The 27,887-nt window shown below is 41.7% G+C and overlaps 1 protein-coding gene across 2 annotated transcripts; it reads right to left on the bottom strand.

Moving 5' to 3' along the window:
* Positions 1 to 476: 476 nt before the first annotated feature.
* psip1a (PC4 and SFRS1 interacting protein 1a) lies at positions 477 to 7,708 on the bottom strand. 2 transcript variants are annotated; one of them, XM_026360831.1, is made up of 17 exons: positions 7,582 to 7,708; positions 7,123 to 7,212; positions 6,910 to 6,986; positions 6,552 to 6,690; positions 5,852 to 5,941; positions 5,447 to 5,554; positions 4,539 to 4,595; positions 4,390 to 4,450; positions 4,117 to 4,219; positions 3,755 to 3,938; positions 3,594 to 3,673; positions 3,352 to 3,407; positions 3,075 to 3,145; positions 2,716 to 2,817; positions 2,355 to 2,556; positions 1,746 to 1,842; positions 477 to 1,165 (listed from the first exon to the last, which is right to left on the bottom strand). In XM_026360831.1, the coding sequence occupies exons 2-17, from the start codon at positions 7,192 to 7,194 to the stop codon at positions 1,135 to 1,137; spliced, it is 1,530 nt and encodes a 509-aa protein (XP_026216616.1). In that variant the 5' UTR covers positions 7,195 to 7,212; positions 7,582 to 7,708; the 3' UTR covers positions 477 to 1,134. The 2 variants fall into 2 exon arrangements, with proteins under 2 accessions (XP_026216616.1, XP_026216617.1); XM_026360832.1 differs by lacking the exon at positions 5,447 to 5,554.
* Between the last annotated feature and the right edge of the window lie 20,179 nt (positions 7,709 to 27,887).

The raw sequence follows: 27,887 nt of genomic DNA, 5'->3' as shown, positions 1-27,887 counted from the left end.
GAGAAAGCTTTCAAATGCAACTCAACACACCTGAAAACCATTTGTTTTTTGACATGCAGTGGTTTAACACCTCACCTTGCTGCAGCGATCATCATTATTGCGTCACATGTGCAACACACCACGCTGTCCACATAGCCAGAGGTGAAACCAGCTGGAAACTTTCAACCTAACAAGGCAACAAGTGTTTCAACTGTTGCACTGAATATTCATCAATAAAACAAAACAAACAATTCTGAAAAATCGTCCTTAGATATATGAAGTTAAACAGTCACATTTTAAACTGGGCTGCATCATCAGGACAGTTTGTGTGGGACTGGATCTGATCAGTGGTCCTGCAATGACAGCAACCATCATCAGATTTAGATTTACACACTGAAAGTACTGTGATTTTCAGCCATGTTAAAAAGACAAAACAGCAGAATATGTTGTTTAAAGCATGTGTAAGTGAAGGTATGAATAAAAAAAAAGACAGGGTGTTCTATATGTACTACTTTATTATTAGATGCTGAAACAGGTCATCAGACAGGCACAAAAATACTCTTATTTACATCTATGTTAAAAAGAAAATCTTTAAAAACAGACAAACATGGTTGAGAGGGAAGCATTTTCTTGGCAAAAGAACTTCAGCAACTAGAATTTTCCGTTTCGTGAATCTGCACCTACAGAACGTTAATGCAGCCTAAACTACAGCTAAACCTCTGCACTTCAAATGACCTGTAAGTGAAGATCCGGCTGCTGATTGTGTAAATGTCAGAATCAAAGCTTAAATGCGTAAGAAATTATAGCGTATAATCAAACCATCTACTCGAACTGGAAATCAGATGCTAACCCTGTATCTGTGAGCATGCTCAGTGCGACACCGCCAGATGTGTCAATGAACGTTAACACAAGGCATCTGAAAGGTGAAGACTACACAAAGTACAAAAATAAAATAAGCAGTCAGTCATTTTCTTAGGGGTAGAGGTTTTCGATGTTCTGAAGCCTTTGAGCAGCAAATTGAAAACTGTCAGTAAACTGGAAACCAGTGATCATCATCATCGTCAGCCATCAGGACCAACTGGACAGAGGACCCTGGTTTGGACAACATGGTACAGCAGCAAACGTTCTCTGTTCTTCCTCAGGCATGTAGGACACTCAGGTGGACTCTTCCTGAGTATTTGGGGTACTGGAGGAAGGAAATAAACGGGTTGAAAGGTGAACAGATTTAATTCAAGACAGTAAAAAAGGTTATTTTTTTTACTTGTAGACTTTATATCATGATAAATTAATTGTGCAGTGAATGCTCTATAAAAGGTCCTGGGTTACAAAATGCACAAACATATCAGTGAGTATACAGACTGTTACACTGTGGGTTCCAACCTAGTTACTTATTACTTACTTATCAGGGAATTACTGTGATACTAAAGTAAATGTGCATGATTGCATGATTCTCATGCAAATTCTAAGATATATATTAATACATGGATTGAAAATGGTAAAATAAATGCACCATTTACTCCTGTATATAAAATACAGGGAATTACTGCACTTCTCTTTAACTGAACCTATGCTTTTGTGGTTGTGATTGTAAAATGCCACATACAATGGCCTAGCATTATATTTTTGTGTGCCATCCGTTTCTCTTTATGGATATATTTCAGAATGTTTTCACTGATTAACTATATATTTTAGAAAGTTATTCTGAATATGATAATGTTTGCGTGGATTTTGTTTTTCAGTTTGCTGATGTGTTTCATTTCAACTACCTGTGGTTTTCTCCTGCTGAGGCGTCTTCGAGCAGCTTCTCCCTCTCCGTCTCCTGCTTCTTCTCTTCAGGGCCAATATCACCGTTTGTCATCTTGTCTATGGGCAGTTCAAAAGAGACACATGCACTCGATCAGACAGACAGAACGTCCCTGCAGAGGCAGAAGCTCCCAGGAGCATGTGATGAACCATGCCGTGTTCCAGACGCTCCTGACGTAAATACAATTTTCCGTCCATTTCGCACGCCCTGCTATACAAAGACATCTTTTTCACACAGACACTGCAGACACTTTGGTTGAAATACAGTTCGTACATCAGAATTAAATGAATCAATGAAGCGGGACATGGTGGTAATGTTCTGATTACACTCTGTCTCTACTGAGAATGTCAACCACAGAGATCCTCTGACGTACACTGGACAGAAGAGACGACGAAGACTGAAGGCACATGCATACACGTCTCGGTTCATATTTGTATGTGGCTCTCGATATGTGCTGCTGTGCTACCAGCTTCAAAAGGTTTTACTCTGTCGGGATTTGTTCAGTTCATCTATCATGTGTTAAATTCTTTTCAAACCATCAACAGTGTTTTATGTAGACAGTAAAAATCACCTGAGTTGTTTTCCTTGCTTTGTTCGACTCTCTTCAGTGCTCCTTTCTTGGCCTCTTCATGCTGCCGTTGTTCAGCTAAAGACTTGTTGAGCACCTGGCTGAGCACAGAATCCCCTTCTCCAACTAGGAACATACTCTTAAACTTGTTATACAACATGGTGGCTTTGTCCATGATGTCCTGACTGGCCTTGAACCTGCGAATCTAGAACACAGATAAAAAATAAAATAAAATAAATAAATAAATGAAAAATTAAACAACACATCACTCAGGATAAGTGCATTTAAACACACCCGTGTGTCACTTCACTGTTCAGTTTAAAACAGTCTGTCTTTAATTGGCATTTTACATCGGTGACTTTACTTTTTTGAGTGTGGCAATGAGTTCGCTGTGCTTCTGCAGGTGCTGGGTCGTAACCTGAAGGGAGCTAATCTCATCCAACGCATCCAAACACTTCTTCACATCCTAGTGTGGGGGGAACAAGAGGGGTCACAGGGAGCAGAAGAAAAGAAGACAAAGTAGAAGGAGTGAAGTCATTATAAAGCAAAAATCAAGCTGATTAACAGCCAGGTGCAGTGATTTAGTGAGTGTTGTTTCTCAGATGTTTATCTTTGTTAATTTACTGCACCACAGGTAAAATGCACTCACAAAACACTGACACAGAAGTGCCTGGATGATCTGAGTGCTTTATGTATGATATGACAGTGATTAACAGAACTTACAGGATTATCAATTTTCAGTGAAATCTTGATTTCGCTGTGCAGTCTCTGCAGTTTCAAGTCAGTCGACATTTCTGAGAAAAAAAAGAAGAAAAGGAAGAGTTATGATAGAAAAGACTGAGGTTGAATAACTGTCAATAGTAATTTAACCTCAGTGAGTGACAAAAAAAGAACGATTCCCCTTTTTTCCTCTTCATCTTTTCTATAATTGTACATGGTTGCTCTGTGCTTTGTACACTTTGGAGACACTCTGAATTTGACACCCTGTGTCATTTCTCACCTTTTTTCTTAACTCCCGTCCTCTCTTCATTTTTCTTTCCATCATCTTTGTTTGGCCTGCAAGACAGTGATAACCCCACCCTGTCAGAAACAATCCCATCTCTGCTCTAATGAGGTTTTGACATTTCAACACCATGATTGACTAGTAAATAAAACTGTTAAACTATTTATCTGGATAATAGATTAGAATATAAAATTATCATATAGCGCTGGCCTCTGGTAACTTGCTATATGCAAACTTACTCTTTCATTTCATCTGCTTTCTGCCGCCGTGCATCTTTGTCCATTTCTGGGTTCTGCAGTTTCTTTCGTCCTTTATTTTTCTGAAACATAAAAAAAAAGTCCATGAAAACAAGACCACAACATCGCTAGAAATAATGTATTTATGTTTTCTCAACACCTGCCTCTTCATCGTCAGAGCCAGAGGAGCTGTCATCTTTGGACAGTTTCTTCTTCTTGGCTTCGGGCTCCTTCACCTCTGCGTCCTTTCCTTTACTTTCCTCCTTCTTCTTTCTTTTCTCCTCCTCTACGCTCTTTGACTTGTCATCTAGTGCCCTCTTTCTCTTTTTGTCTGACTCACCAGTGAGCCTAAAAGTAAGAAAAATATATATATATATTGATCAGACGACACATAGAAGTAAAGTCTACATATGTGTCACAGTGCAGTATATGAGAGTAGAATAATGAGGGATGAGAGGAAACGCAGACTTAGGTGAGAGTTTTGCAATGTGTGTGTGTGTGTGTGTGTGTGTTATTTTGACGTTACATTTCACTTCCTGAGCCCTGCTGGTCCTGCTGCTGCTGCTGCTGGAGCAAAAGCAACTTCTCGCTTTTGGGCTTCCTGCCTCTTCGTTTAGGACCTTCTCCACCTGGTCACATAGACACATTATACATAAATCCAGTTTATGCAAAAAGAGAGCTGAAAACAAAAATAAATCTACTTACAATTAAAGTAAAAATTGACGCAGTGAAAAGATAAAACATGACAAGCTGTACTTACAGTCTAATACACAAATGGAATGAAACTTTGACTACCTACCTGAAGCACTAACAGGACTAACAGGAGCGTCGTCCTTTTCAGTCTCCTGCTCAACATCACTCTACAACAAGACAACAAAACAAAACGTTTAATATAAAATGTTTCTGACAAACTCAAAATGTATTAACACATTAAATAATGCAACCAACCTTTTTCTTTCTTCCTCTCTTTGGTTTAGGGACATCGGGGGAATCTTTCGGAGTGCCCTGAAAAGCAACACCTTCTGTTAATTTTCTTATTGTCAACTTCAACCTTTAGCTGCCGTAAAAGCAAGAGCTGCTTCTATGAGAAGAGAACTAAATGAACGTATACGACAAGATGACAGCTTTTATATATTTATAATCCTAATCCCTAGTTTGATCAGTGTCACCTTACCTTGATAAAACCACATTTGGCTTTGGCTCCACCTGGTGTATTACCACGATATTACACTCTGTGCAAGATTCATTTAAATTTGAGTTTGCTGCTAATGAATATTAGTATTAAATATTATATTTTTTTAGTATTTTAAAAACTACACAGAGATGATTCCTTCTTATTGTGAACAAGATCATACATTAGCACAGCCACAACTTACCTTTCTCCAGAGCACAAAGAAAGCCATGCAAGAACAAAGTTAGATCAACTCACTGCAGACAGTAGAGTTATGCAGGTTATGGACAAGGAGAAGCAGGAAATGGAAAGCACTAACACTTTGCCAGGGTGGTTTCAGAGAGGTAAAACACAGAAGAATAAACACTTTCCACTTATTTTAGTTATAGCCACACACAGAGTTAAGGCCCCCAGACATTAGGACCATTTTCAGTGAGCCAGCACAAATAAAGCCGATATTTAACCTTAAATATTTTATTAAAAACACAGAGACCAACATAGATTTTATCTGTTTGCAAATCTTTAACACCTCAGTGGCATCGACACAGCAAACCTAGACCAGCAAACACAGACAAAACTCTGTGGCCACAAGAATTTTGAGTCAAACAGAAACCAACCACCAATTGAAAAACAGGATGAGACAACCTTCACCGCTTTACAGTATCCCAGCATGCAAAGTACCTACATCCTGGTTCTGAGGACTCTGCTCAGAGATCAGAGACCCTTCCTCCTCCTCCTCCTCCTCCTCCTCCTCCTCATTCTCATTCTCCTGCTCAGCCTCACTTCCTGGAACCTGAATGCACCCAAGACACAGCACAGGACGCAGTGTGCTGGCGTAAATGAGTCTTGAAAGGGAGAAAAGTTAGCGAGCATCCTTCTGTTGCACATACTACTCTTAGCACAGAGGCCCTGAGGTCTATTACAACAAAGTGAAAGTAGTGTTGTTTGCAGTGAAATGCAATTCAATATGAAGCAGATACACATTACGGAGAGATTAGAAAGATGGCAAAAGAAGAAAGAAGCTGACATCACAAAGACAAACCAGTAGCACGTCAATGCACTGAAGCAACTGTGAAAAGCAAAAACTGACTTTGGTGTTCATCCCCTTGTCATCAGCGTCCTCCTCTCCTTCTGGGCCGCTGTTCGAATCCTTTTCAGTGAAAGATTCTGGAGGAACCGGCTTTAAGAACACAAACAAACAAACAAACAAACAATCAATACGAACCAGCTTGGTGAAAACACAATAAGCAGCTGTGTGCACATACGATGCCGTCAGAGGATTAAACAGAAACACCACACTGATGCTAGACACAACACTTTTCTAGTTCAAGCAGCACAACCTCAGGTGGGGTATCTGAAGTTGCTTCGAAATAATATCCTCAAGAACGACTCTGCTATTTACTTTGCTCTACAACAGCTAAAGACTTCTTCTACTTTAGGAAAACTGACGCACAGTTTGCAACAACCTTGGGTAAATACTTCAACACATGCTGGCGTGAAAGTGACCTTCCACCACAAAATATTGATTATTTTAAACATTCGACTAGCAAACCTGAGCAACACAAATCATTTAGCAGCTGTTTCAGAGTAACTCTAAAATACTAAACGCTGAAATAACATTAGTGTCGTATTAATGCAAAAAAATAAATGCTGGCTGCTCCTTCTCATCAAAAAGTGGGGATAAAAGGAAAGTAAAGATAAAATTAAAATAAAATAAAATGGGAGGGAATGTAAACCCTGACCCTGAGGTCAAAATGTCTTTGGTGGAGACAAACAGGAAGAAAATGTACCTTGGGTGCTGTGAGCTCAACTTTTGGGTTGTTTTCAATCTCCCACAATCCTTCATTGAAGCCTTTCCTCTTGTTGGGCTTAGCGTACTTCTCTTTGTTAGGTAGGTATGGAAAGATATCTTTTGGACCAAGGAACGCTCTGTTGGAAGAAGAAGACATTTATGTTTTTAAAGGAACAGCTTCAACGGAGCAAAGTGACAGCTCCAGAGACAGGACTGTTCTACACTGAACTCACTGTATGAGATTGTACAGAAGAATAAAAAGAAAGCAGAATAACATTTAATTTAACCTAGATAAACACGTGTTTATCTAAACACGTGTTTATATAGAGGTGATAAAGGCGTGGGGAATCACTAACGTTTCATGAGTGCCAAAGAAGAAGATGGGGAACTTGATGTTGGACGGCTTCACAGCACCATCCGGGACTTCATCAATCTGACAGGAAGAAGAGAAGAAGCAGGTTGTTTCACTGCATGATTATAAAGCAGATTCATTTTCTACTGACCCAGTGTTGCAGCACTAAATAAATGAGATATAAACAGACTGAACCGTGTTTACCCTCCAGACTTACTCTTGCAGGCCAGTGGGGATATCCCTTCATCTTTGCAAAGATCAGATCACCAGGTTTCCAGTCTCGGGCCATGTCGGATGTGCGATGAAGCTGAAAACACAGACAAGGACATCCACACCTTCACATCACCATCTGATTTACATCAACTACACTGGGATGCTGCAGCACAGGAGACTTTAGCTGCCCCTCCTCCTCCCAACCAACCACCACCACCCACATCCTTCAGAGTCCACAGTCCATTCAAACATGACAGTCGTGTTTAATATCACAGCAGCGTTCCTGCTTCACTCACAACAGCTGACTGACCTGCAGCTGACTGACCTGCAGCTTCACAACAACTCAAAGACACGTTATCGAGCACGACCGACATGGAAGCACTGCCTCGTCAACAAACACGCATGCTAGCTAGCCTGTAGCTGTTTGAAGCTAGCGGAAGGACGAACGAACCCCTTCACTCACCTCTGGTTTGTGCACACGACGATAAGAAAGGCGAGTTTTATTAGTAAGTTGACGGTGTCGCACAAATTGTAGCAGGAAAACAAACCGAGAGTGGCTCCTTTTCCGCAGATGCACGTTTTCCGCTCCCGCGCAGGACGTCGGTGGGCTGTACCACTACACCGGAAGACGGGGGAGAGTCTGTTTTAATTACACGTTGTTAATTGAGTGTCTCCGAATCAAACGCTTAAATGTACTTTAGAAAAAAAGATTTAATGTTGCTAAAACTAGAACCTGAATTACTGCTGCGACAAATCCGATTTTAGAGGTGAAAAACTTGTGGAAATCGCAACGCTGAGCATCTCGCCGTAACATAGATCGTCTGTTTAAAGTGGGCGTCAACCTCCACGCATGCGCTCTCCCTTAACGGTATAAAAATGAGGCTTAGACTCGATCAGCGTACTTTTCTTTAAAACCTGTCGAGGTAGATCAACACATGCACAAGTCTGAAAGTGTACGTGTAGTAATGTGCGCATGTTTTATCCAGCGTACAGCTCAACTGGTCATGTGTCCTTGGTTCCGGAAAGTGGGATCAGAGTGGGAGCTCTGTAGCTGCTCCTCTGTCCTGCTTGGTGCTGATGCTGAGGCTGCCACGGTGACACGGTGCTCTTTAATGTGTAACGTCAAGGTTCAGCTTTTGTTCAACCCGAGTTTACGTTTAGGTTTGTGGCCTTGAATCGGTGCAGGACAAATAAAGAAATAGAAAACTTCTCATGTTTGAAAATTGTTATGCAGTTGAATTAAAAAGTCGACGTGCAGGAAGATTAATTTCAGTGAGAAAGCCTAGAGGTATTGTACACGCCACAATTAGCCTACTGTTGATTTATATTTCAGTTTTTTCTAGTTGCTGCATGAAATAAAAGGTCACTATGACTTGCCCAAACTTTTGCATACAGCAGCATAACATCAACACTTTCAAATCATCATTAGGATTTAGGAAAAAAATGATAATAACTAGAATTTGCTCAATTGCATAAATTAGGCTAAAGGTGTCACATTTCAAGACTGAACATCAACACCAAACTGTGAGGATCTTTTAGAGAAAGCTTGTCCGGTTTTGACACCCTGGCTCTGTTTGGCTTATGTTTGGTGTCCTCTAGTGGCAAATCAGGCTCAACACATGCAGTGTGGCCACAAGTGAGGGACTATATAGGAGGAGACTATATATTTGTATATATGTTTAGCTGGTTTTCATTTCATATTGAAAAGATTTGCTATGAGTTTATAGCATAAAAGCTTAAAAAATAACAAACAAGAAAAGAAACATAATCTGTAGCCTGTTGGAGGTAATTTATTTTTCTTTCAATCGAGCAATTGACTCAGTGTTTCAGCTCTAGTACTCTTAAAAAGTTTTGTTTGCTTCTCTAAGGTTTCTTATTCAGTCAGATTTAGGGAAATCTTAGGAGTAATCAAAAGTTTAAGAAAAAAGTCTTTCCATAAGTCCATGCGTCAGCCACCAGGCTCTGAAAAACACTGCAGGTGGTGTAAGAACGTGAAGGTGACCTCAACATTTGTGGCTACGCAGACCCACAAGCAAGCTTACATAAACCCAATTCTACCGTGTTAAAGACAATAGAAGATGCTGATAGTTGAAGGACAGGCTCATCAGCCACAGGGCCCCAGAGAGGGGGATAAGGGAGATGAGGAGGCCAGGATGAGCTGGACGAGGCTGTACGAGACAAAAGAAGAGGAGGAGAGGTGGAACCCAGGTCCATGCCCAGGAATAACTCACAGGAGCTACCAGGCCCCCTGCCCAGCCTGCGAGGTGAGAGACCTCGGTGTTGGACCCCAGCCAGCTTAGTGGGGCTCCTGCTCCGACACACGGCTGCAGCGAGGGCCAGGGATGGAGCTATAGAAAGATGACAGTGTGTGTGCGTGGACATGAAAGTTAGTGTGTATCCTTCACCCTGGCAGACGAGGCGTTGGCAGAACATCCCAGTCCACTCTGTCTCTGAAGGCCACAAAGTCCTGTTATTCTTCCTCACTCATTTGTTAACCTGCCTCTCTTCTTTGCAGCGTCCTCACTCACATGCTGAGAGAGTCTACTTTATATACGACCAGTGCCATTCAAAATCACCTCCCTACTTTAGTGCTGCCCTCTGAATATCACAGCTTGGAGACAGCCCAGAAAAGTAAAGTAAGCGCGGACAAATGCTGTAACGGCTGCTTGACGAGCACAGGTCGCTGAGCCGCAGAGTCTCAGCTAACTGCTGATGTCAAATGTGCAGAAGAAGAATAAAGAAAAACAACAAACAGATTTTTTAAAGTAAAAAAATTATTGAAAATTTAAAACAACTTTTTTTAGTACATTTAGCTGATTAAAAACTTACTTGAGTGACATTTTCAGATCAGGACTTTAAAATAAGAAAGCCTTTATTGGGAACGTAATAGGGAAATTGCATTGTTGCATCATTACTTTCGCTCGTAATGTAATGTAAAGTGTTTTTGAACTATAGCAAACTTAAATAAAGTGTTTGGATACTTTTTTCAGTCACAGGTTATGTATACAAATCAAAGACTGAAGAGAGGACAGAGGCTTGGAATTTATGATGTGGCGTTAAAATGACAACTGGTCAAAACAGAGGAGCAAAAAATAATCATCGCACCCAGTCATCTGTGTATCTGAAAATATCTATTCAATATTTATTATATTGCAGTAACAACATGGTGTAAAACATCACATATTATACAGTACGTTCTCTTTGGGGTGAGATATAAAAGCAACAAGATACACAGCCAAATCTATGCCCATAGCAATAACTCCTACAATTTTAATTAACACTTTGTAATATTAATAAGAATGACCACACACCGCTAAAAACAACCTAAAGTCAAGTTAAAAAGCACAAAAATGAGGGAAAAATCATCGTAACCAACTTCTTTCTTTCTCATACTGTAAATCTTAGTTTAAATAATCATGAAGCATTTCTTGATTCTAGTTTTGCACTAGAATCATTGATTCGGGGTTTTTGCTAATGTCTGTGTGACATCACCTGAAGGGCACCTTGGAGGACCCGAATGAGCGATGGTGTCCTTGAGCTTGTGTGTGTGTGTTTTTATTTGTGTGTCACACACGTGGATTGGCATCTTTCCCTTTACTGCTGGCAAGCCTTCAGCACGGTAGAGGAATGGACGGTGGTGCCACTGGAAAATGATAAAGTAGTCACAAGACAGGTCAGTACCATCATTAGCATCATAGCAATATGTATTAATAAATATGGCTCAAAGTGGGCCAGAGCAAATGTTTTTCTACATAGTTGATTCTCATGTGGTAGCTAACAGAGGGGGCAAAAGACACATATTTGATCCCTTTACAATACTGTGTGTGTACAGTGTATAATTTTGCTTCTGCAGACCAACTCTGATCCACTAAAGGGCAAAATGGGTGAAATACAGTGTGAGATTTCTAAAGGAGGTGCCCAAGAGCTGCACACAAAACACAAGAAAACTCAGAGAGAGGAGAGAAAGGGAGAAAAAGAGGAAGACAGTAAGAGTCAGGCCCTAGGACAGCAGGTGAGTGTGTGAAGGCAGGGGATGACAGATGCTTCTGTCAGCGTTCCAACAGTCGCAGATGCCTCCACCCCTTCCCCCACCGTCTCTTCATCCCTCCCTACCTCTCGACAGGCTGTGATGTGGGGATAACAAGACAGGAGCAGTTCTCTCAGCAGTAAAGTGACCACACTGGCACAGTGCTACATGTGGACAGGGGAGAGGGTGAGGTGATGGAGAGGTCCAGGCCCCGGGCCCGAGGCTCGAGAAGGTCCCAGCAGCAGTGGGCATTGGGTTATAAATGCGGGGGTCAGTGCACGAGGACAGGGGAAGGGCTCTCTCGCTGGGCTGTGGGAACCAGCTGAGACGTGGGGTCTGTGGCAGTCCTGCCTGTGAGGAAAGCAGATGTTTTCACTCGGGGGTGTGCCAAGTTTGCAGAGCAACCTTCAGCTGCTTGGAGGTCAGGTCTTTAATAAGGGGGCTGGGCGCGGGACACTTTGCAGGCAAATGCTTCAACTTTGATACAACAACATATTAATTATGACGGTAGACCATAGGGCAGAGGGTTGTAGCGGAACATCCCACCCCACTGGTTTGGAGCCTCCGTCAGGCTGACAGTAGCCAAGGCTGGCTGGCAGATTTACTGCTGTCCCAGCACTCGCCCTCTTTTTCAACCAGACCTCACTGATGCAGAGGCAGCAGTTTGGCTTGGTTTAACCACAAATGGCTCTTGTGTCTGAGGTAATAAAGCTAGGTGTTGTCGTTATCGTTGTGTGCATCTGAAATAGATCTGATCAGTGTAAATGATTTTATGATGTTTGATGTTGCCCTCTGGGGTTAAAATGCTTCACTCCAAACTCATTTCTGGGGCATTTGAAATATTTATCTGTCAGCTTTATATAGATAAATGACTGAGACGAGAAATGAGAAGTGACATACTACAAAGTCCTTTACTTGAGGATTTGCCTTTGATACTCTTGCTCAATCGAAAGGTCAGCAGGGAACCAGTGAATTTCAACTTTAAAAGAAAAGAATGCGAGCATTGCTGATCATTACTTTGTTTATTTTGGAGTCTTTCTTCTGTCTTTGAATAGTAACTTCTTTTACCAACATCTTCTGTTCAACTGTTTTCTAATTGTGTTGATAAGGACATTTTGAAAAGTCGGGAGATTGCACGAAATACGACAATTAGTTTCATCATGAAGCCACAGTGATTACAAAAAAGTGATCCTAAGACTTTATCACTTTCCAGCCCGTTGAGTTAAGAAGGAAGTTTCACCTCATCTCAACCTTTGCATTGATTTTCGAGAGAGTGGGAGATCTGGGGATTACTTTGGAGAGCAGCAATGAAGACCTAGCTTATTGGGTCTTTTTTGTATTTGGCAAATGGGCTTGACAAAGATGGAGGAGACAAAATCTAGGGCTTACAGCAGCGGCACCCAATCGGGGGAACTTGAAAGCAGCGCTGGGATGGGAAGCTGGGAGCAAAGGTACCTCATTTAGGAGTGGTGAATTTGGACAGGGGGCATGGGGAAATGCTTAAAGTAAACCACAGAGGCCCCAACAATCATCAGGAATTGAGACGTTTTAAACCTTTAACGGGGGACTGTGATCAAAGCGGCGGCGGATCCTCGCTTGAGTGTGAAAGCGGAACAGAGGGGATTGTGGAGGATCATGGCAGGTTGAAAACGTAAAATCAGCACATTAGCTTTATAAGGGCGTCAGAATATAGGATGATCATTGGACCCATGGGAAACCAAAGAGAATCCAGTATGTACCAAGCTGAGCGGAGGAAAACGAGGCCACTGCTGACAGAAAAGCCTCCCTTATCAAAGATGCAGTTAGAGTGGGAATAATGTTGCTCAATTCCCATAGAAAATAACTTAATTCACAAGTTGGGCTTGAAAGTTAAAAATATCTTCAAGTTTGTGTTGCCATCTGCAAATAAATCGAATGCCACGCTTCACTTTACTGCTGATCTTGGTGTTAGAGTCACAAATGAGCAGCTTTCATCATATCCAACTTTTTTTGTATGAAGTTCGGCTGCAAAGTGATTTAAAACTCATCATCCATCATTTCTTTTAATCAGAGATAGATGCCTGTAAAACAGTTCATCCTTAAACCTCTCTCTATGGCAATGTTCTACGATCTAATGCCTACCAGGTCCAGGTATGAGCCTCACGTCCGCTTTCCTTTCTAAACTCACCTCAAACAGAGCACAAATTAGTCAGATTCTTCCCCCCCTCTCGTTGCAGCCTCTCCCAGTCGCAGGGATATTTCAGAGGCGCACTAGCCTTGGGTAGCAGGGGTTCTCTTCGTGCTGAATTATAAATCAAAGAACACTTACATGAAACCCACTTGCTAATTACATGTTCACTTTGCTCCCTTTTTCTCCTTCCCATGTCGCTTTATACTGGCTGTGATTGCTGGGAGGCAGGGGAAGGTACAAAAACCTGTAACTGGCTTTGGGATAATCACATCTAAGTGACCAAGCAATGATGAGAGTAATTATTTTCCTGTGATTACTACGTGCTACGCTGAGGTTAAGGCCCACCATTTGCTCACAGTTTGGGTTCTGTCCTTGAGATGGACTCCCTAGCTAATACGCCCAGAATAGAAGCCGAAGTGCATGACTAGAAAGTGCAGCTCTCGCGTCTCATCTTCTCTTTATCTTCAGCTTAAGATATTTTTATCTGTAAAATCTCTCCTTTCCTGCACTGTATTTGTGACTTCCTCATCCCCCTCATGTCCTCTGAGTGTCATTCTCCACCACCCCTCCCGTCTGCAAGACAAACTAATTTATCACAGGCCAAAGGAGGGCCTTCACATTGTCTGTTGTTGAGGCTCTACCTCCATAAGCTGCTCTCCTAATGAAAGGGGTGCTGCGTCCCGGCCAGTCCATGGAGACTTGCGGGGGCAAGAAGCCCAGTTCCAAGCCCAGCTTGGGGAAGTAATTACCCCTCTGGTGGACCACTGAGAGGAGCCCTGCCAGCCGGCCAGAGGAACTCACATGCATACTGTGGACTCTCACTTGTAGGCCTGTGGATCGCCCCCCATCGTTAGGGAGGCCCCTGAAGCTGGATGTCACATAACCCGGACGGGGGTGGTGTGAAGGGGTCATCTCAGCATGCCTTGGCCTGCATGGCCCATATTGGCGAAAAGATCAGAGGAACGATGCCAAACCCAGCAGAGGAGAGGAGAAAATGGGGAGATGGAAGAGGAGGGGCTCTGACAGGAAGAGGAATGGACTGTCAGGGAGAGATAAATAACGAGGGGGAAGTGGGCAGCAGGTGACCCACGGCAGGACTGACTCGTAGGGACAGTGACCGGCCGACCTCTGGGCTGACTCTCCCAGGAGCCACCCACTGGTCACCTGCATTTACACTGTCACATCACACATGAGGCTGGATGTGGACGTCCAACATGACAGATGTCCGGGTGCCTTTAAAAAGAGGTGTTGATGAGTTTGACCAGAGGAGGAGCTTTAGGTCAAGGAAATGTAGCACAGGAAACACTTTTCTCTGGACATTTAAAAAAAAAAACTTCCCATGCTGCCCATGCAGCTGCACAAACCTACTTTGACCATATTCTGAAGTACTTATTAATTTCTTGCCAGTGATGGAAAGCAGGATTTACTCAAGAACTCTTCTTATGCAAAACACAGGAAGCATTGTGACAAACGTAACCACCTGACAGCGTAAAATCAACAGTGTAGCACAAAGAGTGCATTTTCCATATTCCACTAAGGCAAATTTGACCTAAATAAAGAATCTAAGGCTCTAATTCTAATGCTACAACATCAACATCATTTCCAAACCAAAAATTGGTCATCCTTTCTGGATAAATGACCCTGAATGTATACAAACAATAGCCTGGTGTTTCTGGAACTGAAGGTCCAAAAGAGCCAAATTATCCTGACAAAACTCCATCTGGCAGTTTTTCCCCTCTCCCCTACTTTTTTCATCATGAATCAGTTTCTGAGTGTCTAATGTAATTTACCTCAGTGAGATGCCTGGCATGCCCATCATTCTCTCTATCTGTTCCTGGTGCTATTGATCCTCCTCTCTGACCAATTTGAGATCTGCCTCCACAGGAGCTGTTGCATCCATATCTGCACCACTGGACCAAGCACAGCGTCCGTCCAGCCACAACAGCACTTCCTTACTTATGGTGTCAGATGAATTGTATTTAGGATCTCCAGCATCTTCTACTCAACTGCTGAACAAAAAAATAACTTCCAGCTATGTTAAGTCCTCTTTTGTCATTCATTTCTTTTTTAAAAAACATATTACAATACCAACAAATTGTCCATATTATTTCTATTTAGCTTTTCTTTAGATTTCAATTATTTGTTTGTGATGGAGAGAAGCAGGCTGGGATTTTATTTATTTATTTCCTTGGACTTGCAGAAAAAAAAGAAAAAACTATAGAATTTTGTCAACTTTATTTTTTAACATTTAAGCCATCATCATGTAAATTATTGTAATTACCACTATTATTGTAGAAGCTCTTACTATCTATGTTGTCTTTTTTGGTCAATATGTCTGCTAAATGGCTTAATGTAAGTGAACCAGATAGGATGTTTCTTTTTCTTGCTGTAAAATGTGTGTGCAGTGAAGCATGGAACAGAGTAGGCTTTAGATTTCTTTAATTTGATGGGGCACGGTGAATAATATGTTTCTGTAACACAAGAAGGATCCAGGAGAATCATAGCATTAGTTTTGCTCATGTTCACAGTCTTGATTAAAACATAGTTTGTGGTCTGAGGGCCCCTGGGAACTGGTGGCTCGCTACAAGTGGGCCTAGTTGAGAAGTTCCTGATTGTGTGTGTGTGTGTGTGTGTGTGTGACAGACAGAAAGTGGGTGTGAATAGGGCTCTGTGTACTCCTCCAAACATATCTGTGCCCCAGGCAACCACATGAACCCTATCTCATGATGGTCTGGGTTCTGCCCCGAAGAGAAGTGACAGCAGGCCAGGCCGGAGTCGTCATGGCGATGGCCCGTGTGGAAAGTCAATACTTGGTGGGAAGGGGAATTGAGGGGAGGGAGCAGAGCAAGGGTTGAAGGAAGAGCAGATCAATTTTGCTGTTTGATCTTGCACAGGCTCTGAATAAATGTATATTTTAAGATGTCTTTTTTTCCTCTCTCTCTGCGCAAACATTGACATTCTTCATGTTGATTCTTGACTTTTGTGGATAGAGACTTGATTTTATCCAGCATCTCGGTCTTGTTATTTCTGCAGTGGTTTTTTGTACTTCTGCAACCGGGCTAAGGTGGCTGGGCATGGACAGGGCACTGAAGGTTGTGGCTACAGCAGAAGCACGCACCTCTTGGCCGGCTGCTGCAAAACAAACATAGGCGAAAACTATTCTGGCCACCTTCCACCACACACACACACACACACACACATATAAGAACACACACCTCTTCATGGCTTCCACACCCAGCCAAAGTCATTTGGACCCACAATAGACTGCGATCAAATAACGGTTTCCTCTCCATCAGTGACTCCTTTCCTCCTGACCACAGAGTCATGGATACTTTGGGGCACACAAGAGCACACACTTTACCTAATTCATCTATACACTAGAAGCATATGCAGCAGAGAAGACAAACATTTCTTTATTTAAACACGCTGATGCAAGCCTGGCGTAAAATTCTCCAATGTTTGGACAGTGCCAAAAACCAATGCACAAATGGTAAACAGTGTTTCGCTGGGTTGCATTCGCCTCCAGCAGTGTTATAAGACAAAATGAAGGAATGTTGACATTACTGTAAAATACAAAAGGCCCCCAAGCCTGACCTCATGCATGTTCTGAGAAATGAGCATTTTCAGTACTTTTGCTGTCACAGATTAATTTGTATGAGTGGTCTTCTGTTACTGAAAAAGGCTCACTGCAAGCCCAGATTTACTCTTGTACTTTTCTTGTCTGGGAATAAAAAGGAGAGATTTTTGTTCATAAAGACATTTTACGGTCTGTGAGTTTAAAATACACCATCTACAAAGTGTCAAGGGTCTAGGAGGATTTGACCCATTTACAGCCCTCACCTACCCCTCCTACTACGTGGCTATCCATGCTGCATCCCTCCACCCTTAAAGTCCTTCTTGTCCTTGATCTGGTTTAAATAACAAGCACTGCTGCCATAATTATGATTTTATCTCATTTAACACAGCTGGATTAAAGTGTTTCAAGGTTGGACAGATTGGAAATAAAGAGGGATTTGAGCGAGAGTTAATGAATTATGCCGACTGGACATTTGTCTAAATTATTTATTGTCTGTATGATATGAAAGCTATGTGGTGATTAGCAATTTAAATGTCTTAAGGGGGAGTTTTATTATGTTCTACAGTATATAGGGTATGTAAAAGGAAAAATAAAAATGCTACTTGTCGGGCCATGGCTGTGTAATGTGTGTTCAAAAGGCATATTTATTCCCTTGTTTCCTCAGATGCATAAATAATGTATTTGACTGAGTGTGAGACTGTTTTATTTTCCGAAAAGCATCACAAGTGCAAGATCAGATGAAATTTCATGTGTTAAAAGAACATGAGATCCCAACAGCAGTGACCATGGCTTCTGCTTGGTATGTACAAGTTGTAAACAAACAGTAAATAAATGCACCATATACGTTAAATATTCTCTTCTCAGACGTAAAGGAATAGAAGTGTAAAGTAACCAGAGACAAAGCATTAAAACACATTATGTTCAGTTACAACACACACAAATTAATACTATTTCATTTGTAGGTAAACTTAAATTTACAAGATTTTCAGTTTGAACGTTAGATGGCTTCAAAATTTATGGATTGGTCCTTTAATCCGTATTTCTATTTGTCAACACCTCCAGAGGATGTGTGTTAGTGTGTGTGTGCTTTATTCCACCAAAAGACTTAAATCTCTTGTGCGATTCAATTTTAAAGAAGGTAATAAAGTGGAATGATCCGCACCTAGAGGAATATTTGACATGCGGAGAGAACCGGGGTGCTTATGGGATTCCGCTCTGTCAATATGGATCTTTATACCACTCAGCCTTTCCATTTTATGTAGGCTTTGTGTGTGTGTGTGTGTGTGTGTGTGTGTGTGAGTGAGTGAGTGTGTGTGTTTTCCCCTTTCATGGGAAGGACACTCTGTGAGTGTATACATACATTTTGTATTCTATTGTTCGCAGCTTAGCTTTTGTGTATGTTTGTGTACTTGTGTGTGTATAGGATCCTCACAGGAGCTGCTGTGGGCTATAGTGTGCGACCTGCACCGGCCCTCAGCAGCAGACTACGAGCTAATAACACAGCAGTGAGGCCTGCGGGGCTGCCTGTGTGTTGGCCCCTGTGTACTGTGGGGCCGCCGTGCTGCAACTCTCCCCTGCCTGACCCCCTGACCTCATCCTGAGCTAATGAGCAGGCAGGACAGCTGAGCTGGGGCCTTACTGCAGCTAGGCTTTACTCTGGGTTCCAGATGATGACATTCGTCCTCATCACTGGGAGAATGTGAAGGAGGCAGCTCAGGGTGAATGTTGGTGGTGTAAAAATCATGAGAGGCTGCAGGTAAACAAGAAAACCACAAGGGCTTGCACATGCACACTCACAGCAAGCAAACATATTGAGGACAGCCACATTAATAATTCACTAACATTAATTATGACATGCCTGTATCTCAGTTTGGTGCCATTGCTGAGGGCATGGGAATGTGACTATATCTGTGAGGACCGCCCCATCCTTCTCTTTCTCTCTCCATCCTTTTCCCCCTTCACGGGACCAGCCACTGCTACCAGCCAGCCTCAGCCGCAGGGACCTAATTAACACAACATAAATTATGGGTTGCTGATAAAGCAGTCACCGGTGCCATCGCAGGGCAGCGTGCCGCTGTGCCGGCTTTCACTGTCCCTGCAGCAGACCGACGTGGCCGACTGTGTTTACTTGCTAGAGCCAGTCTGTTTTGCTTGCTTGCAGAGAGGTGGGAAAACGCTGTGTGTGAATGTGTGTGTGTGTGTATGTTCAGCTGTATCAGGCCAATGCCACCTCAGTGAGGGGGGGATTAACTCCAGCCTGGCAGTTCACTGAGGCTAAGCTAATTACCACCCCATACATTTTAATAATATCGCTGCAGACTGGGTATTCTTCCATCTTTACTATTTTAGCTTTAGGATTCATAAAGAATAGGGCATTTATTCTTAATAAACAATAATGAAAGAGGAGCCACCTTTAGATATAAAACATATGGAAGGTTTATTGTAACATAAATAAATTTTTTAAAGGAATAGTTTACCAGTTTGAGAAAGGTGTGCATTTACCTTTTTGTAGAAATTCAGATTAAAGGATGAATATCACTCTCATATCAGGTAATAGTATGTACACAAAGTCAATACTTAAGTAAAGGTGGAAGTACCTGCCTAAAAAACGACTTCACAACAAGTAGAGGTTGTGGTGAAGTTGCTTTTACGCAAGTTGAAGAAAATGCTGTGAAATGTCCTTAAAGTTCAAAAGTACTCTGTAGTTTAACATGATTTTATTTGGATTTTTTTTTTTTTTGCTGTCAAGAAGTTTAATACATTATATAAAACTAAAATTTATTATTTATTAACAAAATTTGAAAAACAAAATGTGAATTCACCAGTAAAAATACAACATCTTGTTTCTTTTACTATGACAACAACACTGAAAAAATTCTATTTATTACACTTATAGTTGACTCAAACAAACAAAATGTAACGTGAGCTTCTAAAAATAATCTACTTTAAACGCATATAGGTCAACAACAAAGGTCTCATATAAGTCAAAACTGCTTCACACACTTAATTTGTAGTGTTAATAAATTCACATTTTCATACCAAGCTTTATTAATGTAGAAGCCATTCCAATGAGATGTAAAACTTTTGTGCAATGCTCATAATAAGATAAGATGCCAAAACATAAACACAATGTAACATTCAACTCACACATTTTCTTATTTTCATTTGCCTCCATAGAGAACACCAAGGTTGACTGCTCAGGGTTCACGGAGAGAAAATCAACCAGCTGATAAGGAAAAGCATGAGGTATGGTATTCAGTCCTAAAAAGTATTAGCGCCTGTATTTATTTTGCTCTCGCTTCTGTCTTCCCCTCCTCTTACTGTGGTGAGCTCCCTGAGCATTAGGTGGAAAGAAAGAGAGACAGGCTGAGTATGAGTTATGCTCTTGGACTTTAATGAACAATGAACATTTGTATTTCTGTGCACAGAAATATGTACTTTTACAGGCTAAAGCTTGTACGTGGATGACTCTCCAATACTCCAATACAAACTCTTATTTCAGTCCCAGATGTTTTATGTGTCATTAAACAAACACACTGAAAAAATGTGCCAGCATTCCTCTGTGGTTTTAATACACATACACTGAATCTGTACTGTTGAGGGTAATTTCCTATTTGTTTTTTCTATTGATCGTGTAACATAAAAGAATTTCCTTTTGTGCCTGTTTAACTTGATGCCGTGAAACAAATAGAAATTGCATCTTCAAAATAAACTGATGTTGCAAACAATCTATGTTAAAATCAGAATGACCCAAGCAACCTGTATACCCTGGCTTGAAAATACTTCTAAACTGATGTCGAGCAGTTCAGGTCCAAAGGAAAAACACTATTGCGTTACCTCAGGTTAGAATTATAGGTGCTGTTTCCGGCTGTGGAAGAAATGTGATTCACTGACCGGTAAAATGAATCTTCCACAGTCACTTCACTCCTCAGCTGTTAGACCTGTGCCATACACGTTTCATGTCTGTCAGGATACAAACGCAGAGGGATTGGGCCAATAATGTGTTTGAGGCATTGCAGAAAAGTGTGGTGAGTGGTGTCTGGAGTGCTGCTTGACAATGGAGGAGCTGTTTCGTCTCTCATGAACCTACACCACAAATACACTGAAAGAAGAGCACAACACTGTGATCGCAGCTGTCAACAACCCCCTAGAACTGAGAAAATGCAAAATAAATAAATAAATAAATAATCCCGTTACACACAAGATTTAAGACAAAAATGAAAATGATGTGTGACAGTTCACGGTTAGTCATGCATAACAGACCGCTCATACGCGGGCTCGTGTAGCAGTTAAAAACTGCTGCCGTTGGGGCTTCACAGTCCTTTTTAAAGATACGGGCAGGTGTCCCAGAATCCATTGTGCCTTAGGGCAGACCTGACCTGGTGACCCATCACTGCTCCTTTTCAGCAACAGCAGGGAGCTAATCAAGGAGATCACTAAAAGGCTGACCCGACCGTTAGAGTAGCCTTTGATCAGAGTTTTGAAGATGCTGATCCTCCTAATACACTAATGTGGAAAAGTGATGTTTTTAGTGACTAATAAACACAAACTGTTTACAGAGTTGTCAGGCCTCCATCGTTATGGCTGTTAATGCTTTAATTACTTTGAATTGATGACCACAATACCTTTAAATTTAACCTTTATGTGACCAAGAAAATATTGAAATAGACATATTCAACGGGTAAAGGCAAGTTATAGGCAAACAATATGGAATAATTTATCCAAAACTACACTCAAATAAATCTAAAATGGATAAAACTGCAATATAATGGCACCTCTAACTACTCATCGCAAGTTAGGAGTGTTAGGAATGGGAACATCTTTTTCATGTGTGTCACCCAGTGTGCCACAAAAGCCTTGGCTGAAACCAGTAGAGTTTGCTGAAAGTCAAGTTATAAGAATGAAAAAATATGAAAGAAAAAAAAATGCTTTGCAATAACATGTGTTATGTATTTTTCCACTTCCCTTTTCTTTTCTTTTGATGGACAGATTTGTGCATATGGCAAATATACAGTAAATTAGAGTGTGTCATGTGTTATGTCACTATTTACTTGTACAACGAAAATTAGGTTTGCTATAAATTTCATTAGGACTTGTGATTGTTGGGGTTGTTATTAGACTATTTTAAAGTAGTGTGACAATTAAATTATGTTTTTACACCACAGTGACGCCAAACCAATAAGGCTTGAAGCGTTACTTGGATGATTAGCTGCAACTTCTGGTGCCCGATGATTTTGGGGGCTTTAACAATACAATGATAATATTGAAAAAAGTCTGTACGAGAGTTGGGAGTAGGACTCGGAGTATATGGAGAGAAGAAGTAGAATAGACAGCGAGGCAGCGGTCGATAAACTAAGACAAGATGAGAATGGAAGTCTGGAGCCATCCGTTAACCTCCAGCATTTGAGGAGAAAAACCTCAGTCGTAGTTAATGTAGACATGTCGGGGAGCAGCAAAAAGAGGCAGTGGACTTAAACAACACCAAGGGCATGATAGCTAGTTCAGAGAAATAAAGTGAATGAAACAGTGGGCTAATGAGTCATGAAAAGATGGAACCCACTGGCACCAACATCTCTGCCAAAAAAAAGAGCAAGTAAATAAATTGGGGGGAAAAACAAACACTACTATTCCGGCAGTTCTTGGCTCTTGAGGAGAATCAGGCAGTGCTCAGGTATCCTTGTTCTCTGTTTATCCGAGAACAACAGAGAAATGGGCCGAGGTGTGTTCCTCCAGGTGCATTGTGGGCATTGCCCACGGATGCGCTGTTTGATTTGCGCTCGGCCTTGCTGTTGTGCTTGTCTGTGAGCTCTTGACATGTGCACTGCCGCATGAATAATTGAGGCCTCGCACGCAGTCAGGGTCCAGCAAGCACTGCTTGCTCTCTCTCTCTCTCTCTCTCTCTCTCTCTCTCTCTCTTTTCCACTTTCCCTCAGTCTTCCTTTCTCTTTCTCCCCCCCTCTCTCAACCTTCCTGAAGTCTCTTTGTCTCACTTTTCTTTCAACTGGACTCAAAAGCCAGTCCTTGACAGACTGTGTCCTGAGGACATTGTAGTACCATAATGTTAGTGAGTTTGTAACTGAGCTAAATTGTATTTCACTCTCTATCGCCCATTATCCCCTGCTATTCTCCAGTTAATGCCCTCCTGTTAACAACCTCAACTCAATTGTCATTTCATCCCACTGACCTCAACTAAAATAATCTGTTTGGGATTCTTGTTGAAAATGACTCTCTGTGATTAAAATATATATCATATATTCCCAAAAATGTTGTCCTTGGCCTCGTTTGGTCCTATTTTGGCTGCTTTGACTGCCACATATTAGGCATGTGCTCACGTTGAGCCTATTCAAGAGGTCTAAGCTGGAGTGTGAGATAAAGAAAAAAGCCACACCTGGGTCAGGCTGATGAAGACATGCTAAATCAATGAGAAAAGACTGGAGGAGATGAGAATATATGAGTGGTCTTCCTCCCACCCTCTGTCTCCCACCCCTCGCTTTCTACTTCATACTCAGGCCAGTACAGTTATCAGCCCCAGCAGATAAACAAGTCTGGCTGCCAGATATAACTCCAATATGTGAAACTCAATCATAACTCCGGAAACCAGCTGGGAATATGAACGGAGGAAAGAGGAAAATGAAAGCTGCCATGCCCACAGGGCAAAACTCAAGGTCCCCTTTGGCAAAGTAAAGCTCCCTCTCTTGCCTCTTTTCTATCACTTATTTATATTAGAAAGTCAAAAAAATCACCATGCAGCAAACCTTTTTTTTTTTTTAACCCCCCCTTTAAATTTTTTGTGAACATGTTCTCTCGCTAGTTTTTATAGTATATAGTGGAGAAGATGCGCTTGGTGTCTTCATTCTTAAGTTCAGGACATTGATAGCTGTAGGGTACACGTTTCTGAAGTCTTCTTCATGCTTCTACACTCTCCAGCTTTTGCCAGTAGGATCTCTGTGATTTCCACTTGTCAGTGAGGGCCAGTCATGCAGAGGAGATGGGACCTGTGCATCAGAGGGAGAGAGAAAACTTAAAGGAAGAAAGCAGAAAAAAACAAGTGTGTGTACGTTGAATCCGGGGACTAGCTTTGACTGTACTCACTCATGCTTTGACATTGACGGCCCTGGGAGAGGAGAATAGGACCAGCTACCCCAAAGGACCATAGAGAGGGAGAGAGGGAGGGAGATAAAGGAGGGGGTGAACTGCCAGAGGCTGCTCTTCGCTTTGAAGCGGGGACTAGAAAGGGCTGAGGGCACTGTTAGCCCCCTTGAAGTGGTTTCAGTACTTGTCACTCTTTCGGGCATCGCCTAGAGCTGTGGACAGCTCTGCTCTTTCAGGATGAGGTCCCACAATGGACTCTGCAGCACTGATGCTCACCTTGATGTGGTGACTTGGATCAATAGTCAGACCAGTGAGCCACTGGCACCAGCATGTTGTGATGTTAAAAAGCAGCTGAAGTGCTTCTCAATGCCTGTGTGCCGGGCAAGTGAGAGGAAGCAATTCCTGTCAAGATCATCTCAGCATCACACTGCATGCTACAAAGTACTGGAGCGCCACATCGGATCAGGCTATAAAAAGGGGGCTCGGTTAAAGGGTAGAAATGATGGAGATATGGAAACAAAACAGCTGAGGATACCTTTACGTTAAGAATAGATCTAATGATTAGTGTGTGCGAGTGTTTAGTAGTCAAAGAGCTAGATATTTCTCTCACATGTTGACAGAGACCCGTTCACTGTTCGGCCATGATTGTTGCATGAAGAGTGCATGTCGAGGAACTATAGAACTATAGAACTATAGAACTATAGCTTACATGCATACTATTGTTCAAAAGTTAGGGTCACTTTCCTTGTTTTGTTTTCTTTTCCATTAAAATAACTTCCAATTAATCCAGAAACGGCGTAGATGAGCGTAGACCAGTAAGTCTCACACACAGCTCTGATTGTTTTCCATTTTGAAGGACATTTTTAGTTATCATATATTTCCCTCTATAAAAGCTGTATCTTTGCTTTTGGAGCCCAGCTCAATAAATAGCCTGAAATACCTCTCCTCCCAAAGTACCCACTAAGTACTATTAGTATTTACTGCCTGTGTTTCCTCTGGCCCCTGTTTCGGCCTCTCCTCTCCCCAAAGATAGATTACATCCAAGACAGCCTATGACCGATGGATAGGGGGCACAACGCCTGAGCCTTTGGAGAAATATGTGCTTATGAAATCATAAATATTATCTCAAACACTAATTAGCATTAAGAGCACTGGTGATTTTATTTATCAACTTTAGCCACAATTAATAACCACAGCCTTGAGAAGAGCACAAGGCAGATAGGCAGGACATGTTTGCCGCGTCAAGGCCATAAACCCATTACACACAAAGACTGATTGAGGCAGCCCCACTGGGGGAATAAGTAATTGTGCCTGAGAAATTTTAATTGCCCTGAAATGCATTCTAAATTACACTACCTTGTTTTCAGACAGAAGTAACATGGCTGAAGGGCTGGGATAATGGTGGAGTGTCGTGGGTCTAGTAATGGGCTGCTAAACACCACTACCTTGCTTTTTGTTTTACTGATTTTATCCTGCGTTTCATACTACTTCCTACACTGAGGCCTGGAATTTAATAGTTGTTGTTTAAAGTGTAATACTGCACACTTTTATTTTAAGCTTAAAGAAACAGTTTGACATTTTACATGTTAACTTCTTTTCATGTTGGGAGCTAGATGAGAGGACTGAAACTACCCTAATATGAAACTACAGTGAGCCTCTGATTCAGCTACCAGCACCTCTAAAACTCACAAATGAACAGGTTATACTGTGTAAAAGTCAAACAGAAACTCACATGTAATGACAAATGACAAGTTGTGGTTTTCAAGTTTATGCCAAAGTGACTGGCTAACGCATTTCAGCGAAATGTTTAAGATTAAAACATAACATAAGATTTTATTGATTCTTCTGCAGCACGTAAACAAATAAAGAGGTAAGATAACACATAAATAACTATTTGATTGAACTATTGCCTTCATGCTAATATGTAATGGTCTTCAATAGCTGGAGTTAGTACCGCTGTGTGAGGTGAATGAGTGTGTGAGTTGCTTGCTGGTCTCCCCGAACAGGTTTGAATAGATGAGAGGAAATGGAGGGAATGAGTTAAGCACAGTTGGAAAAGAAAGGGGGTGAGATGTCCAGGGGATACAGGGCTGGTGGTGGTGGGGCTACGGGCGGCTAGTGGTCTCATTGCTAATTATCTTTATTGTGCTTCTCTGGCAGTTTTTCTGTGCAGGGCCTGTCGCTCTTGTGTGGGAAGCTCTCCAGAGCCCTCCTCAGTGGCCCCTGGCCAATAACCACTGAAGGAATCACTTCGAGGTCACAGGGCCTGGCTCTGTCGTGTTTTAATCCCTTGTGAATTCATCGCGCAGCCAGGAATTTGTGAACAAGGACAGATTTTTACCACTCTCCTACTCGCCTGACTTGCTGTAATTTGCAGCTCATAGGCTTTTTGGGAGTTTGAAGAAGCTCACACTGGGAGACGGACAACCAAATGTACACTCCTCATATGCCATAGGCCAGCCAAAGTCCAGCTTAAAAGCAAAGTATGGTGTCTGGGTTTGGAGAAAGATTCAGGCCCCAAAGGTGAGCCTTTGCCTCACCTGCCTCACACGCCAAACCTGCTGTCTTATTCTCACTCTCACTGTGGGCGGGCGTAGATAAGTCATCTGCCTTGAGAAACGAAGTGACCACCGGGCAAAAACAAAAAGGCTCTGACAGCATGTGTGCTCTAGGAGGCAATAGCTGGATGTTGTTTTTCTTTGTGATCCATGACAAGCAACGTGTTGAATTACCTTTCATTCAAATGCTCACATGCACGCTCTTTGTCTGGTGCTCACAGTGGAGTACCCTGAGAGATTTTTGATGATTTGTGTTTCTCTGAGATCTCACAACCCTGTTTTGACCCTGTGGTTGTTGCTGGGGTTTGCATCACCTCCAAATATTTTTGTGAAATTCAAGAGGGGAAACCTATCAGATGGATGAAGATTGGACTGATGTGTTTGCAGAAAATCAGTAAACAACATTAATTTCATATGAATTAATAAGAAAGTAGAAAGAGCCAATTCTCACATGGGCTTTTTTCAAGTGATACTCTCATCAAGCTGTTAAACTTTTGAGGTAAAAGTAGGATATTAATCTAAGTTTTGTAGTGATGAACAGGAAGACAGTAAGAGCTCTCCCGTGCTTTTTTTTTTTAAATACAACATACAAAATAATTTGTCATTCTACAGTTTTAGAGAGACTTTACACCGGCTACGTGCAGAGCTGTAAAATGCTGATAGAGGAGCTAGCCTGCCAAAGACCTCTGTACTGTACACTTCTGCAGAATTAACACAGGAGCCAGTTGATCTTTGTCGCTTCAGGGGAAAACAGACACCATAAGTGAAGCCAGATATAGTTTGAAAGCACCCCGAGATCATACACTGTCTTTAACATCAAAAAAGTGTCCACATGGATATTCTTAATGGGTTTAACTTGGATGAATTATTCAAATCTTCCCCCAAAGCCGCTCTCTGGCAAGTGAATCCACAAAGCAATGGTCATAGCTAAAATGCTATCACTCTTCTAAATCTTTATTAGTCAGTTTTTCAGTGCAATCTGTCTTATGAACGCTGATCCAAATTTTCTATAACTAATTGGACTATTGAGAGTCAATAGAAATCCGGCGTGTTGCAAACTATTTTTCTCACTGGAGTGTGATATAAAATATAAATGATGCCTTGAAATTAAAAGTGTACTCCACTTGATGGTATGACATGACAGTGGGAATATTTCAGTCATCAAAGTCTTAAAACAACATTGACTGTTTGAATTTAGATCTGTGCTGAGACAATATCCCACAAATATTCCACAAATGTAAAGATGCAGCGTTTATGTGAACGCATGTGTCTTCAACTCGCTGATAAGGGTCATATCTTATTCCCTTTATCACTCAACATCATACAGTATATAGCACACACTAAG

The sequence above is a fragment of the Anabas testudineus genome, chromosome 1 (genome assembly GCF_900324465.2).
Source record: "Anabas testudineus chromosome 1, fAnaTes1.2, whole genome shotgun sequence".
In the NCBI taxonomy this organism is placed as follows: domain Eukaryota; kingdom Metazoa; phylum Chordata; class Actinopteri; order Anabantiformes; family Anabantidae; genus Anabas; species Anabas testudineus.
The sequence above is the reverse complement of the archived record's forward strand: the minus strand, read 5'-3'. Positions and strand labels throughout refer to the sequence as shown.

What these genes read in the sequence shown, in the direction of transcription:
- psip1a (XM_026360831.1), bottom strand. Translation starts at nt 7,194, where the DNA reads ATGGCCCGAGACTGGAAACCTGGTGATCTGATCTTTGCAAAGATGAAG. An exon ending in TTCTTTGGCACTCATGAAAC is followed by an intron (nt 6,691 to 6,909) that starts GTTAGTGATTCC and finishes TTCTTCCAACAG; the next exon opens with AGCGTTCCTTGGTCCAAAAG. An exon ending in AGAGAGGAAGAAAGAAAAAG is followed by an intron (nt 4,451 to 4,538) that starts GTTGGTTGCATT and finishes GTCTTGTTGTAG; the next exon opens with AGTGATGTTGAGCAGGAGAC.